Genomic DNA, 15,282 nt, shown 5'->3' with positions numbered 1-15,282 from the left:
CCTCCAGATAGTGGGTCGGTCCTGCCGACGACGGCCGCCCCCTCCCTTGCCATCCGTGGTGAGGTTCGGCCGAGTGAGCACTGCGGAGAGTGAGTAGTACGAGTGTGTGTGACGAGAAGTACGCCTTATGCGTCTATGTGTCGAAACGTGTCTTATTAAATGTTTGTATCGAATATTATAAGTGTCACGAATAAATGAATTTAATGAATATTGCGTCTTTTACTTGTTAAGTGTAACCGAAAAGTTAACATATGTATGTCTGTACCTATTTGAACTCCTAAACGGGTTGACCGATTTTGATTACATTTGTTTGAAACATTGGTTTCATGTATGGTTCAGATTCACGATTGGACTCAGTAGGTCCAACCCAGATTGGTGCTCAAACAGGGATTTTGTGATTTACGATGGAAATTTTTGATTATAACCAGTAACCCTGGAATTTGATAATGGTTGTTATTGGTTAAAAGAGAAATAATTAGTAGACATTTTTTTTGTACCCAGTAGCGGCGATCCTATAGTCCATGTGTTCAAAATTGTTACTCTACGATGCCGTAAACTATCTAGCTTAGTTTTGAAGTTCACTCGGAAATGCTTCCACGACAAAATTCAAAAAAAGTAAAATTTGTAGTCAAATAGCCATCAATAGGTATGTCGCCAACACCAAAGTTCGAAAAAAAGTAATATTTTCCAAATTTTTTCCCCATAAACGATATAGATCGTCATTTAAATAAATAGTATAGTGCAGTTTCAACTTTCAGGCGTCAAAATAAACTCTTTCCTTTTGTTAAAAATATTTCTTAAGCTAATAATAATAATATGTAATATGTTTGTTTGCATGATGGGTAGACATCTCCCCCCCCCCCCTCTAATAGATTAATGTAATATGATACCAATGTATGGTATGGCAGTTAGTTGGAGACCTGTGTCGGAGAGCGTTCTCGAGCAGGTTGTCCTGAGGCCAGACCGTTAATTGTTAAATAAATGTGCTAATGTCAAATAAAACCCTGAGTGTTGTTTATAGTACTTTAGTTTATTCACTGCTAACTATTTAAAAATTAGAAGTCAAATAATAGTTAACATTTTTAAAAATCTAATTAACATAAATGTCGTTTTAAAAACGGTTTTCAATCTCTTTCCCAGTCAAAATACTGTTTTCAATTCCTTAATAATGTTCTATTATATATATTTATCCTTTAAAAAAATGGTTGTTTCAATTAGAAATATTATTTCTTTGATAACTAATATATCAAAATAAAGATTTGTTTGGGGGACGGAGTGGTCGAGAGGACTAAGGCGTCGGCTGCGATGCAGCCGACCCGAGTTCGATACCTTGGCCGTGGGCGGCATTTTTCTTCGGGCAAGTCACGGTGTCCGGAGAACAAGTGCCGCCATCCCCCCACCCGGGGCACGGCAGAAACCTACGGGTGCTCCATTAGAAATTCTGCCAAAACACAACATACACGTGTACCAACCTACCCAATTTAAAAACCTACAGTGCCCTCCCCCACACCCAATGGCCTATGTTGCCGCGGGTTACCCAATAAAAAAAAAAAAAAGATTTGTTTAAAAAAAATAATTGGATAAATTATATTTTGATTTAGCTAAAAAATTAACAAAATTATGTGACCCACTGATTGAATATAAATTGGTAATTTCAAATTTGTATTTTCTAATAAATGTTTGTATAATTCTAAAAACAAATTTATGAATACATTTTAATAGCAAACAAACACTTAACTGTTCAATCACTGGACTGTTCACCCTACCAAATAGTTTGTACATTTTCGGACGTTTTATTTTTTACATACGCCTTTAGATTCTGTCGATTCTGAGCGGAGCGGACCGAAAGAATGTATTGATTTTACAATGATGTGTGTTTTTTTTGTCTATCAGCAATATTTTGGTAAGTAAAAAATGGTCTGATTTTCAGACCAGCATCTTTTCTGATAGAAAAGTGAATGTAGTTGGTACATTTCGGAGGTAAAAATTGAAAATTTCAAGTAGTTTTAAAAAGCGTCAAGAAAAACAAAAAGAGTGGTTATTTTTATACAAAACTAAATTCAAAAACTAATAAATAATAAGTAATAACTATAGATATTTGAAATTTTCAGAAAATATTTATATTAGCATTTTAAATAAATGGTAACAATTTAAAAATATTTTGGCTCTTTTTAAGCTAGTATTATAGTCTTGAGAAATTTTTAATAATGTGTAAAAAAAAGTTTTCTTAAACGGAACATGTTCAATCTTTTGAACTTATAATTTTTACGATATTTAATATTTTGCTATTTATAGTCATTTTATATTTTTGATTTTTATTAATTTTTTTTTAAAACTATTAAATTTGATTATTTCTACATATCTCCCAGGCCATTCCTCTTTATGGCTTATTTTTTCAACTCCTATAGGTAACTAAATGATAGCAAATGGTTACATATTATATTCATAGGCTTGCGCAGTCCTGAATTCGGGGGGGGGGGGGGGGGGGGTTACTATATTTTTGGGCCCTCTCTTAACAAGACATGTATACATATTAATCAGTAGTATATATAATTACTAGTAAAAACTACCATGTTATATATTTCCTTGCATCTAATATCTATTTCTATAAGATAATTGCAATGTTTTTTTATTATTTATACCTTTGTAGTCAATAACATATCCTATAGTTGTTATAATCATCAAAATATCAGATTAATAAGTTATTCCGCACGCAAAATTAAAAATATTTTACGTTTTATTATTTTTTTTTTATCACGTAATAGCTACTTATCTGCAGTAACAGCATCCAAATACTTAAAACGATTTACAATAAAATCATCTGTCGTAATATTATATTATTATTATTATTACAGACGATACCTATTATATAACCTGGATAATATTATGTAGTTAATAAGTTATGCACAACGTTCAACAAGGATGTCTGTAGTTTATTGTTCTGTATCTTACGAACGACGATAGGCACTTATATAATATAATAATGCAGATAATAATAATAACTAAATTATCTATAATATGTTGACTTTGGTAAAATTTGTACGCACATCAAATCAAAGGTAGAAATCGGTAAAAAGTAAAAATACACTAAAAAAAAAAAATAAAAAAAAATAATAGTAATAACAAAAAATGAAAAAATAAAAAAAACATGTACTGTAGCAGTATACCTCTTATAATAATAAAAAAAAATATAAAATGTACATCAATTAAAACTTAGCTGAAGGTATATAATATAATATCATGTTTATTGGTTGTCTCTATTTATTTAGTAGGTATAGGTATATATAATATATAATATATATGTATATAATGTATAGTGTATACATAAAATTATATTGTCATAATATGTTTTGTCGTTATCATATATGCGTTTAATATTATATATTTATGCACAGAGTGATTCACCAAGCATGTTCACCCCCATTTAAAAATTCTCGACGTTTTTTTGTACTACTTAATTAGTGTCCTGTAGCGATATAAACTTTTGTAGTCCAAATGATAATACCCCTTTTAATTTAAAATTATTTAACGGAAAATATTTTTGAAATGTTGATGTATCTAATTAAAAATCTGAATGAGTAATTTTTTAGCTATTGAAATTAAAAATATTTATTGTTTAGATTATTAAAAATACCTAATAGTCCTTAAAAATGGTTTTACAAAAATATAAAATAGCGATGTAATATTATAGATCAATATTGTGTTTAAAATACTTGGACCATTTTTTACAATATAAAGGTTCATATATTAATTACTACAGTTTTTAACTCACTATAATCCCTATATCTTCAAAACCCATTATCATGGACTTATTATCTTTTTTACGAAAAGTAAAATAACTCAAAAATAACTTTTTTGAATTTTGACTTTGATACGTAAACATTTTCAGAAAAATTATCCACCAAATAATTTACTGTGGAAAACGAGGGTTCTCGTTTGGAAAATAGAAGTTTGTATCTCCACAGGACACTCTTTAAGGAAGTAGGTACCTATTACAAAAAATCCCAAGAATTGGAAAATATGGTTTTCGATTTATTTAAAGATTCCAAAAATTTCGTATTCAATGTGACTACATCAGTGACGTAAAAGGGGATGAGTAATGCGATTTATTGGAGAATTACCCTGTAGATAATATTATATATATTAATATATTACATACATACATTATAAATATAAACATATTATACTATATATAAATTATAGGTACATTCATATATATATTATGTTATTGGTCGGTGCGCGGTTAAAAGGGAATATGTAGTAGGAATGTTGACATGCTCTATAATATTTTGTTGGTTGACAGACCGTTTAAATTTTTCATTGCGGAATTCGCCACATCGTATTTGACGAGAAAATGCTCCTCTCAAAAACCTTGACTTCACCGTTTACCGTTACAGGAAAATAAATTACATGGTTTCTAACCGTAATCTTGTTTGTCACACAAAAATATTTTCCGTGTGTAAACTTTGAATTTTTTTCGAAAATATGTCTCCATGTATAGGTACTAAAATCATTTTTTATGTTATAAAAATTCAATTTTGTTAAATAAAAATAGAATATATTATTGATATTTTTAATATATTTGAAAATATTATATTCCTACACCTACATCAATTAACAGTAAATCCAATACACGCTAATTATAGTAAACTAAACATTGAAAATAAAATCAGGAACATCGCATATAAAATGTATGAACATGATATGTACACAGTATATTATTTGTCTGAGTAACAAAATTGTACTGTTATAGAGACTGTGTAATTCCCCCCTAATGTTACAAGGTAAAATTGGCCGAGAGGAGCATTTTCGGTGTTAAACATGGTGTGTTACCGCGGTGAAAATTTATGAATGAACATTGTACACGAACGAATACTTATAGGCACTAGGGAATAAATCAAGATTTATTACTTTTCAGAAAACGAGGAAACTTTTCGTTTCTTGTATGACTGTTATATGAATTAATACCAGAAATAATAAAACAATCATGAATTTTTCGGTGATAAAAACCAATGTAGTAAAACTTTAGGTAGGTAGGTCTACCAGGCATCTGTCAGTTTTCTACAGCATATGAGCAAAATAATCGACAAACCGCCAAAATTGACTTATTCCCATTACCTGCGCACCGATTCCATATTAGAGGCGTACATAAATAGGCACATAATATAGTATAATAGAGATATACCTATAGGTACACATTAATAATATTAAACGTCGATTAATCATAACACACTCACACACACGCATACACACACAAACACAAACATACACACAAAGGAACTATAAAAACGTAATGATAATATTACATAGTAGGGTTTTGGTATATAGGTACAACTAGTATACTACAGTCTACAATATTTAGTATTTAGGATAACATTACAATAATATTATACAGTTTAAAACATACATATTATAATATATAGGTACTTAAAAATTGTCTAGGGTTCATAATATTATATAGTATTAGATAGGTATATAAACGAAGAGCCACGCTAGGCCGGGGGAGGGAGAAACGGTGTGTGAAACCGAAAAAACAGGGGAGGGACACAATATAATATGTATATAGGTATATTATAGTAATAATATTATGATATATTGTTAAAAATTTATAATATGTTATTTCTAGGTAACGTAATATTTTCTATTATATAATTTTTTTGAAAGCACCGGTGGTCACTACACACACACACACACACACACACACACACACACATACACACAAACACACACACACAAACACTCACGCACACGTAAAAACGCGCAAGTGAACATTATTATGGAAATCCCTATAACATTACGTATATGACGTACGCATCCTATAGGTATAAAAATTTCCGAAAAAAACTTGGGTTTTTCGGGTAAGTTTAAAAAATGTTGGTTGAGTTTAAAATTTCCTGTAAAACGGTTTTTTGGAGAAAACACTATTCTCCCGATAAATCAAAAAATCAGTAAAAACTATTTAATACTAACACTTGATAGGTTTTTAGTTGGAATGAATTTCGAGTAAACAAAAAAGGAGGTACCCACCTAACTAGTTTAAAATTTTATTTGTGACCGACCAACAAGGTCTAACCTTATATTACCTGCTCCTGTATTAGCCATCAGTATTGAGAATCCCACGGTCAGACATTTGACGGCTTTTATAGTAGGTAATATTATTATGCTTTCAAAAAAACTTTGTGGGAAGTTCACTGCATAATAAACTCCTTATAAACTGTAATCACAGAATGCGTAGGTAACTGTTATTCGGTATGCTTAATTCATAGCGTTTTTCGTCCAACTGCACTCGGCACAAAGGGACGATATACCATGTACGCGTACTTATATAGTGTGCACTTGTGTATAAAACATGAATATATATATTATATTAGGTAGATTAATTGACTTGGATGCGCCCAGGTCGAGGGTATAATATTATAATATACAAAACGCGGATCGTTTTGGGAATTGGTTTTTTTGTTTAATACCGATATATAAATATACAAAATAATCCGTTTAAATATAATTTAACGTCTTACAATAGAAGCGTGCGTGCACCGATATATTGATATATTATTATTGTACACAGACTCTTTAAAAATTCAGACTTTTACAAAATACAATATGTATTATATTTCACACCACAATTATTATAGTTTTATTGTTTATCGAGTTTTTCTAGCATGGGACTAATATTATTATTGTTATTCTTTACGGTGTACGGGTTTCCCGTATTTTTCTTTCATACAAAAATATTCGTATTAGAGTATACTCAAACGTACTATCACACGGGGAAACAAAACATGTCGAGAATCGACAAAAAATAATACAAAAAGTCAAATAGTTTGAAAATTAATAATTATTAACTATTGCATTTTTTTTAATAAAATAAAAATGTCGAAGTAAATAATAATTTTCTGTAAAAATGTATTCATTTCGAAAGTTCTTGAACAACTACTGCTTGTGTACAAATCACCCTGCAGATACTTTATAATAACTTATTAAATGGTCCTATTCCTTGCAAGACCGTTCGAGTAAATGTACATTTCGAACAATAATACTATAAGTCGTTTGAAAACTATTCGAAGTATTTCGAACCTATTATAGGCGTGTCCCAATCGTTCAGAATCACGAGCACCCATTACATAATGCAATATCATAAACATCGTAAAAAAATAATCGATTAAAAATCAATGTAATATCCGAAATGCCACTTATACGTATTGTATATCGTATTCTCGTATAAATAGCAAAGTATAATAATATGTATTGGTTGTGAATATATTGTGGTGTACCGAAACGGAAACAAAAAATTATTACCCATACGTATATCGTGGTAAAAAAAAAACTACTCAGCCTACAGCAAAATTTTATGCAGTATAGAATATCATGCGCATATCTACAGTATCTATCCATATATTATGTTGGACGCAACAACTTATTTTGTCGTTATATTGTTATATTATATAGGATCGTATGTACATTATATGGGGCACGCATATAAGGAGAAATATTAAAAATTATCATTTTTATAATAAACAAAATATTGTCGATTTAGCGTTAGGGCGTAATTATAAAAGAGTTCGACAACGATCATTATAAAAACCATGAAGGTCTTCTATAAGTGGATATTATAATTTCGATATGACATTTTTTTTTTTTTTTTTTTCGTAAACTCAACTGCCGGGGAGTGCGTTTCTTAAACCTTCCCCCTATATATACTTTCTTGCATTATACATATATGTACTTATCGTAGTATTATTATTGTTGAAGGAGGACGCGTGATCTGTGCCGGAGGGAGCGCGGGACGTAGAGGCCCGGGAGGTTCGTATGTATATTGTATATTAGTACATTACATTAAATATTATAAATAGGCGTGTGTTATAATAATATAGTATATAGTATAGATAAAAATGGATAGAAATCATCGAAAGGAAAAAATCGACCGGAGATATGTAACTGCGTGATATGTGGCGTAAAATTTGAAGGAGACGATAACCACGAAACAGGGTTTGGCGGGGACAATAACGAACAACGCGACGTCATTATATATGGCTCACTATAAATTAGGTAGGTATATTATATTATATATTTACATCTAGATTACCAATATTGGTTGTTCGGGTATCGTAAGGTTATATAGGTTCACGTCAACACGTTTGTGTGACCGGAGTCGGAGTGACCGCGACAACCGCGTGGTTATTAATGGTAGGTATATGTGTCGACATTTGGTCGATATGATTATTATTCGAGTAGGTAAGTAATATTATTATTATTATTGTATACAACAACGATTATTCCATCCGATAATACAACAGAAACGGACGGAATTTCGGGCAGCAGTATTTCGTTGGTGTATGTATTACCTATATAATTATTATGTCAATATCGTCTACTAAAGAATACAATAATAATTATGACTGCAAATGAGTCCCTTTCTAGATAAATACTATGCAATATCCGTGGAGAGTATTTCGCATAAAAAGTCGATAACAATACTCTTCACGGTCGTCATGAACGAGCGCTAGTATAAATAGAAGCACATAAGAAGCAAAAACTGTGAAACTAACTATGGAAATAGACCGACACCTGTTTCGTGCTGTATATGATCTATAGATCTGCGACCCACAGAAGGATTCAACACAGAAATCGTGATACTTAAGAATTATAGTATATCATTTATAGTTGTATATAGTTATTTTTATGATCTATAAATCGAATTGATATCGGTTAAGGACAATATTATTATTGTCTATATTGAGACGACATTTTTTTCTACTCTCAACTATTAATTTCCTATATATATATATATATATGAGATAACAAACATTGGACCCGAAGCGTGAACTCTATATTTATATCTAAATAGATTGGTCCAGGAACAATCGTTTCATATGCAAAATTAACAACCGTTAAAACATCACAAAAACTATTTGATCTCGATTCATTGGCGGAAATCAGTGGTGGTTGCTTGGATGGCATAGTATCTCCCTAAAAGTCGTCCTGGCCCACTTTAAAACTGGAAAAATAATTTTGATATTTATAGTTACGAATCTTGTCCACATAGAAAACTGTGGTAAATCGGTAAATGTTTAATACAAATAATAGGTGTGACTGAATTTTTAAATAATTATTTCGACAGAAATTGTGTGAACGCGAATCACGATCACACCTTGTAGCGTTGTTTAACACTTAAGATATATCAGCGCTAATCCAAACTTAACCTAACTTAGGAGTTAGGCTGTTGCGATCGGACTACCTATACGTATCGGGGGGTATTGAATTTTACAATATTATTTATTAGGAAATTTTAACATCGGTATTGTAGAACAAAACAAGATTTTTTTTTTCTTAGGTAGTTATTGTAAGTTGTTAGTTGTTGCCATCATCCAACCCCCACCCCCCGCTTTTTAAGAATTTTACTAGATTTCCGCTAATGTTTCGATCACAACAACGGCATATGATAAACATACACACATACACACATACACACATACACATACACACAAACACACACACACACACAATATTTATCTATTTATCACAACAAATATTTAATAAGCAATTGATCTATTTATTATAACGACGATTTGATGAATGATCATCAGACGTAACTCTCGTGCGGCTGATGGAGTTTCAGTAAGCCCGCCGTGGTGATGTTCAACCGCTTGATGATGTGCCGGCCGCCACCACCAGACGTCCGGCTGCTAGGCTCGACCCCCGATACGACGGTGACGCCGTTACGCTTCATCCGGGCGTAAATGTTGGTCGTGGCCGCCGACGTCCTCCGGTCGCTGCCACCCCCGTCGCTCTTGACGCTTGACGAGGCGGTGGTGGTGGTGGTGGTGCCACCGGTGGCCGAGCCGCCCGCGTGCGCCGACGTCGTGGTCACCGTGCCCTTGCGGCCTAGATGACGGTTGGCCCACGGGCCGCGGCGCAGGCCACAAAGCCGACGGAACCCGTCCCGGAACTTGGACGACATTAGGTTATACAGGATAGGGTTGAGTGCCGAGTTGATGTACAGCATAATCCGGCTGAAGAACAGCAGCAAGTAGAAGTTCTTGACGCCGAGCATCTCCATGATGTTGTAGTTGGGCGGCGCCAGAATGATCCACAGGATGAGCGCCCGAAACGGCAGCAAGCACATGAAGAATGACACGACCACGGTGCCCAGCATGAGCACCACTTGCCGGCGGTACCGGAGCGCCGCCCGGTTGGTGTTCGGTGCCACCGTTCCCGGGTTGGCCATCAGGTGCCGAGCGATAATCACATACAATATGGACAGCACGAACAGTGGCACCACGAAGAACACCGATATCGTGCCGACGAAGAACAGCACCGGCCACACGGTGAACGCCTCGGTACGGCACACTGGCACTAGCGTACCGTCCACGTACTCTTCCCAGTGGTAATCGGGCAGTCTGAGCATCGGGCTGCGAACACAAAGAAAAAACACACGTGCGCGCGCCCACGACCGACGTGGCACGCGCGCGTGCGCGTCAATGATTAGTATATTGTGTTGTATAAAATGTCGTATAAGCTGCAGCAGTGCACATAATATACAATGCACATCATGTCTTGCAGCAATGTCATAATATTTGGCTGTCACTGCGTAATATTATATACTGTCGTCTGAATGGTTATTTTAAGCTATATAATCAGACGACATAATATTATATATTATATTGTAGTTTATAATACAGCGAAACCTCTAAATACCGGACACTCGCGGTCGCTGGGATTTTGCCAGCTATTTAGAGATGTCCGTCAGGGGAGGTTTCACTGTATTATAATCGGACGTTTTTGTGGATAATATACATTATAGAAGGTTTTATTATGTTTTATATAGGCACGTTGAGCAGTAATTATTTTAACGCACCGCACTCATTTTTCGTTTATATTTCAAGTTTTACCGGTCTAAATATCTCAAAAAACACACCTGGGTCCTGGAGCAAGAGATATAATTACAAAATGGAAAAAAGTAAAATAGTCCGAACGTTTTTAACTCGCTAATCGTCATAGTATTTGGGAGTGGTGTGGTGAACTTGACATTTTTCAGAGGCATGGCTAATACTCCACCCACCCACTCGGCACTCATTGAAAACCTTATAAAGACATATTTTATTGTCGTGTATATACTAAATATAATTACTCGTTGGCCTTTACCTACCACCTCACCACCCCTTAGAAACTCAAAGGCGGCCACCTTGCCTCTCGATTACCCCTTTGTCACGCTGTTCTAAATAGAAAAGGGATTGAAAACAGTTTTTAAAAATACCTGTTGATGGCTTTTTTAGTACAAATTTTAAGTTTAGTGACTTTTGAGGTGAAAGAATTTCCGAACGAACTTCAAAACTAAGCTAGATAGTTTACAACACCGTCGAGTAACAATTTTGTCAACAAAAAATTTCAAAAATATTTGTTCTAAATAGGAAAGGGATTGAAAACAGTTTTTAAAATGACGTTTATGTTACTTAGATTTTTAAAAGGAAGGATCTTATTTTGACGCTTGAAACTGCGCTATACTATTTATTTAAATGGCGTTCTATACGTTTATAGGTATAAAATTTGGAAAATGTTACTTTTTTTCAAACTAAGGTGTTGGCGAAATACCTGTTGATGACTTTTTTAGTACAAATTTTAATTTTAGTGACTTTTGAGGTGAAAGGATTTCCGAGCGAACTTCAAAACCAAACTAGATAGTTTATGGCACCGTCGAGTGACAATTTTGCAAAAAAAATTGTGTTTGAGAAGCATTCGTTCATTATTTTATTGATCGGTGAGATTACGATATAAAGAATTAAGTATTTTTAGGTAATTAGGTACAATAACGGTGGATCGAAAACATTTGAGTATTGCAGTGCGTTAAAAGAACCGATCGGCATAGTATACACTATACACTATACGGCGCGCGTGTTTCCTTTTAAACATAATACAAACTATTTCTATCCAGTGCCATGATTTAAATGGAGTTTTTAAGAGAAGTTTGGGAATACGAAAATACAAATTTTTTGACGATTTTTAGGGTTTTTGCCCTTTCATTGAGTGCACGCACAATACAAATTGAATTTTATCTATAAAATGGCTACACGTATTTTCAACAACGATTTGGATAGATTGGATTTTCTAAGTAGTTTTTATTTCTTAACTATGGCTCTTAAACCAAAATCCACTTCATGAAGTTAGGATAAAAATACACCAAATCGCATTGAAATTTGGATATTCATATACATAAATTATCATTAAAACTTAACCTCGTTGAAATTTGTAACTTGTCAATTTTGATTTTAGAACCATATAGTTAAAACTTAAAAGGTCCAAATTGCTAAGTCAAATTAGGTCCATCAAAAAATCTAGTTTTGAAAATATGCGCTGACGTTTAAAAAATTCATATTCTATTATGCGCACGTGCACAATAAAATTACTAAAAAGTTGTATTTCATAAAAAAAAAATGTGTATTTCAGGATTTTCTCACTCTTCCCGAAAACTCCACTTCAATTCGAGGTCACTGGACAAAAATATTTCATTTAAAGGAAATCCACTTACTCTCTGTATAATTAAAATGCAGCTTAAGAGCGAAAGTAGGCGTATGGACCTGTTGTGCATGTATATAATATAATAAATATTTATGTATATATATTTGCAGCAGATAACGATAATACATACCAATCTCGATCGCGATAAACCTTATGTTATTTGGATGGTTCAATATATTATATTATATAATATTATAAAGAAGTGTGTCACGCTAGCCAAGTGTTATCGTCACCGTGGGCCCTATTTCGTACATGCACGAATCCTCCGTCCACAGATGATCATGATCAGCTCTTGATCTATGTAATTTGAAGCCCGGAGCGATACAAAAATATATGGCCCTCTTCCTACTACTTTATGGGAAAAATATTTTGACACAACTACGAAATAAAGTAATACACAATAGTAATAATATGATATTTTACATTTGTGTTTGATATATGGACATATTTTATATTTAAGAAGTAAAAAAAAAAAACGATTGAGAAGAAATCGTGAAAACCTATTCGTCGGAACTACCGCCATGTATATGTGTTTTTTTTTAATGTTAGTTTTCTTTTGAACAGCTCGTATGTATTTTATTGACATATGTGTTTAATGTTTGCATAAAGATGTGCCTATATTGATTGCGTCAACACAAAAAAATAACTTAGCTGCAAAGATCGCTTGGCAAACTAAATATGTAACAATATATTGTAGATACGGCAGACCAAATAATGAATAATATTATGTATCTTTAGGTCGTACACGACACCCGTTTAAATCCCGTAAATATTATGATCGTAAAAATGTGCATGTTCTTGCAGGATTCGTCGTTACTCAACAGTCAGGTCCTAACCTATACATCAGGCTGAGCACACTTTATCAACGACCGCGGAAATTGGTATGCATTATGTTTATCGTAAAAATATTATTGCAGCACGATATTGTTGCAGGCAATCTATGAACTCCGAGTGACAGCCGCCGCCGCCGACAACAATAATTATTATAAAATAATACACAATATATTTCATTAGATTGTATTATACGCCGAAACGATCGAGAGACGATGTATGCACTTCCAGCAGCGGCAGTCTCCCGGAGAGCTTCTTTGCAAAACAAGACGAAAATGTATTAATATTATAATATTATGTTATATGTATATAATGTATGGAAGGATGAAATGTATAGTAAGATATAATGTTTTATAATAATATATTATAACGACAACAAGCGATAAGAACCCAAAACCGTTTGATCGCACATGATGCGGCAATTTTATAGCAATACGACAGTAAAGTTATATATATAATATATATATATATATATATATATATATATGACACGGCCGTAAACTTACCGTGGTTCGGTCAAAGGAATTATAATTATGTGTCAATGGTTGGAGGGGATAAATACTCTAAGCATGTATATTTTTACAAGCATATCGTCTCGACTTCGGTGTACCCTTATTTATAAACGCCGGTCCCAGGGATGGACCGGACGTTCGGGACGTTTGGTTTTCCGATTAGACAGTGTCTATTGTAAATTAAAACAATATTGTAGTAGTGTGCAGTAATAAAAAATTAGAGAGGCGTTTGTTTAATTTAAACTTATATATTTGTATAAATTATTTCGAAAATTAGATACTGTTTGACTGTTTAATTTCCTACTTCCCCCCTCACACTCATACAAGTATAAACACGATCAAAATGTTGTCTGCAAAAACCACCCTCAGTTGTATTTTATTTTTGTTTGTATATACATACACGTTTACTATAAATTATGTGGATGTGACAACTCAAGTCTCAAAGTTAAATTATTAAATCAATATGTTTTTTTGTTCCTGTTTGCTCTTGACAATATCACCTATCTGGTTATCCATCCATTAGGGCGAAGGTATATAATTCGAGTACGCGACCATGTCATACATATATAATTTTTATACTTAAAAAGTATTTTTTGCCTAATGACGACTGCGTCATTATATACAGTTTAATTGTGAAACAATTATCGTTTAAACGTCTGAAATGCGGACGTCACAAAAACAGTACAAAAGACGAGTACACATCACTATATTATATTAAACACGAGCTGCACTTTTTATTTTAACGGCAGTTATTTACACGAAAACGAAAACAACACCGATGTATACAGCGCTCGCCAATTTAGCAATAGAATTTTTTTCCGCAGCTTGTATATTATGTATAATAATTTATATACTCGTTACGTATAGGTATTTATTACATACCTATTCGTAATAATATACGGAAAACGCCATCGATTGTATTAATATTATTATTATTATTATTATTATTATATGGTTATCGTGAATCGTGATCTATTATATTTTAATTTATTGCCGACTTAAGTATATTATGTCTTAATGTCGAATAATGATATAAAACGAATAGCCTGCGTATTATAATGTGATATTAATAAAACAATACGAGTACCGCAACAGGGCAATATGAACGGCGCTAAGCGATCGCCTCCGGAAAACCGATGAGCCAATTTACGAGTACAAAAAAAAAAAAATAATAATAATAAATAACAACACATACAAAAGCGTCTATATATATTTATATGCAGCCTATGAAATAATAATAACGTAATTTAAGCGTTTATTATATTATAATATAGTACATTTTGTTGTAATATAATAGTAATAATAATATAATATGACTTTTGATCGTGTCGCTTTTGCAATATTTCATTCGCTCGTAACATGACGCACTATATATTATAATAATAATCAAAGCTTGCCCAAGCCGCAATAATATGATAGTATC

The 15,282-nt window shown here is 33.0% G+C and overlaps 1 protein-coding gene across 1 annotated transcript in view; it reads right to left on the bottom strand.

Annotated features, from left to right (window-relative positions):
* Window positions 1–2,912: 2,912 nt before the first annotated feature.
* LOC132952989 (growth hormone secretagogue receptor type 1-like) overlaps window positions 2,913–15,282 on the bottom strand; it is a 170,915-nt gene continuing 158,545 nt past the window's right edge. Inside the window, exon 4 of the mRNA XM_061025530.1 lies at window positions 2,913–10,412. Within this exon, the coding sequence (XP_060881513.1) occupies window positions 9,584–10,412 (829 nt within the window). The 3' untranslated portion in view covers window positions 2,913–9,583. The remainder of the gene's footprint in view (window positions 10,413–15,282) is intronic.

The sequence above is a fragment of the Metopolophium dirhodum genome, chromosome 9 (assembly GCF_019925205.1).
Source record: "Metopolophium dirhodum isolate CAU chromosome 9, ASM1992520v1, whole genome shotgun sequence".
Taxonomy (NCBI): domain Eukaryota; kingdom Metazoa; phylum Arthropoda; class Insecta; order Hemiptera; family Aphididae; genus Metopolophium; species Metopolophium dirhodum.
The sequence above is the reverse complement of the archived record's forward strand: the minus strand, read 5'-3'. Positions and strand labels throughout refer to the sequence as shown.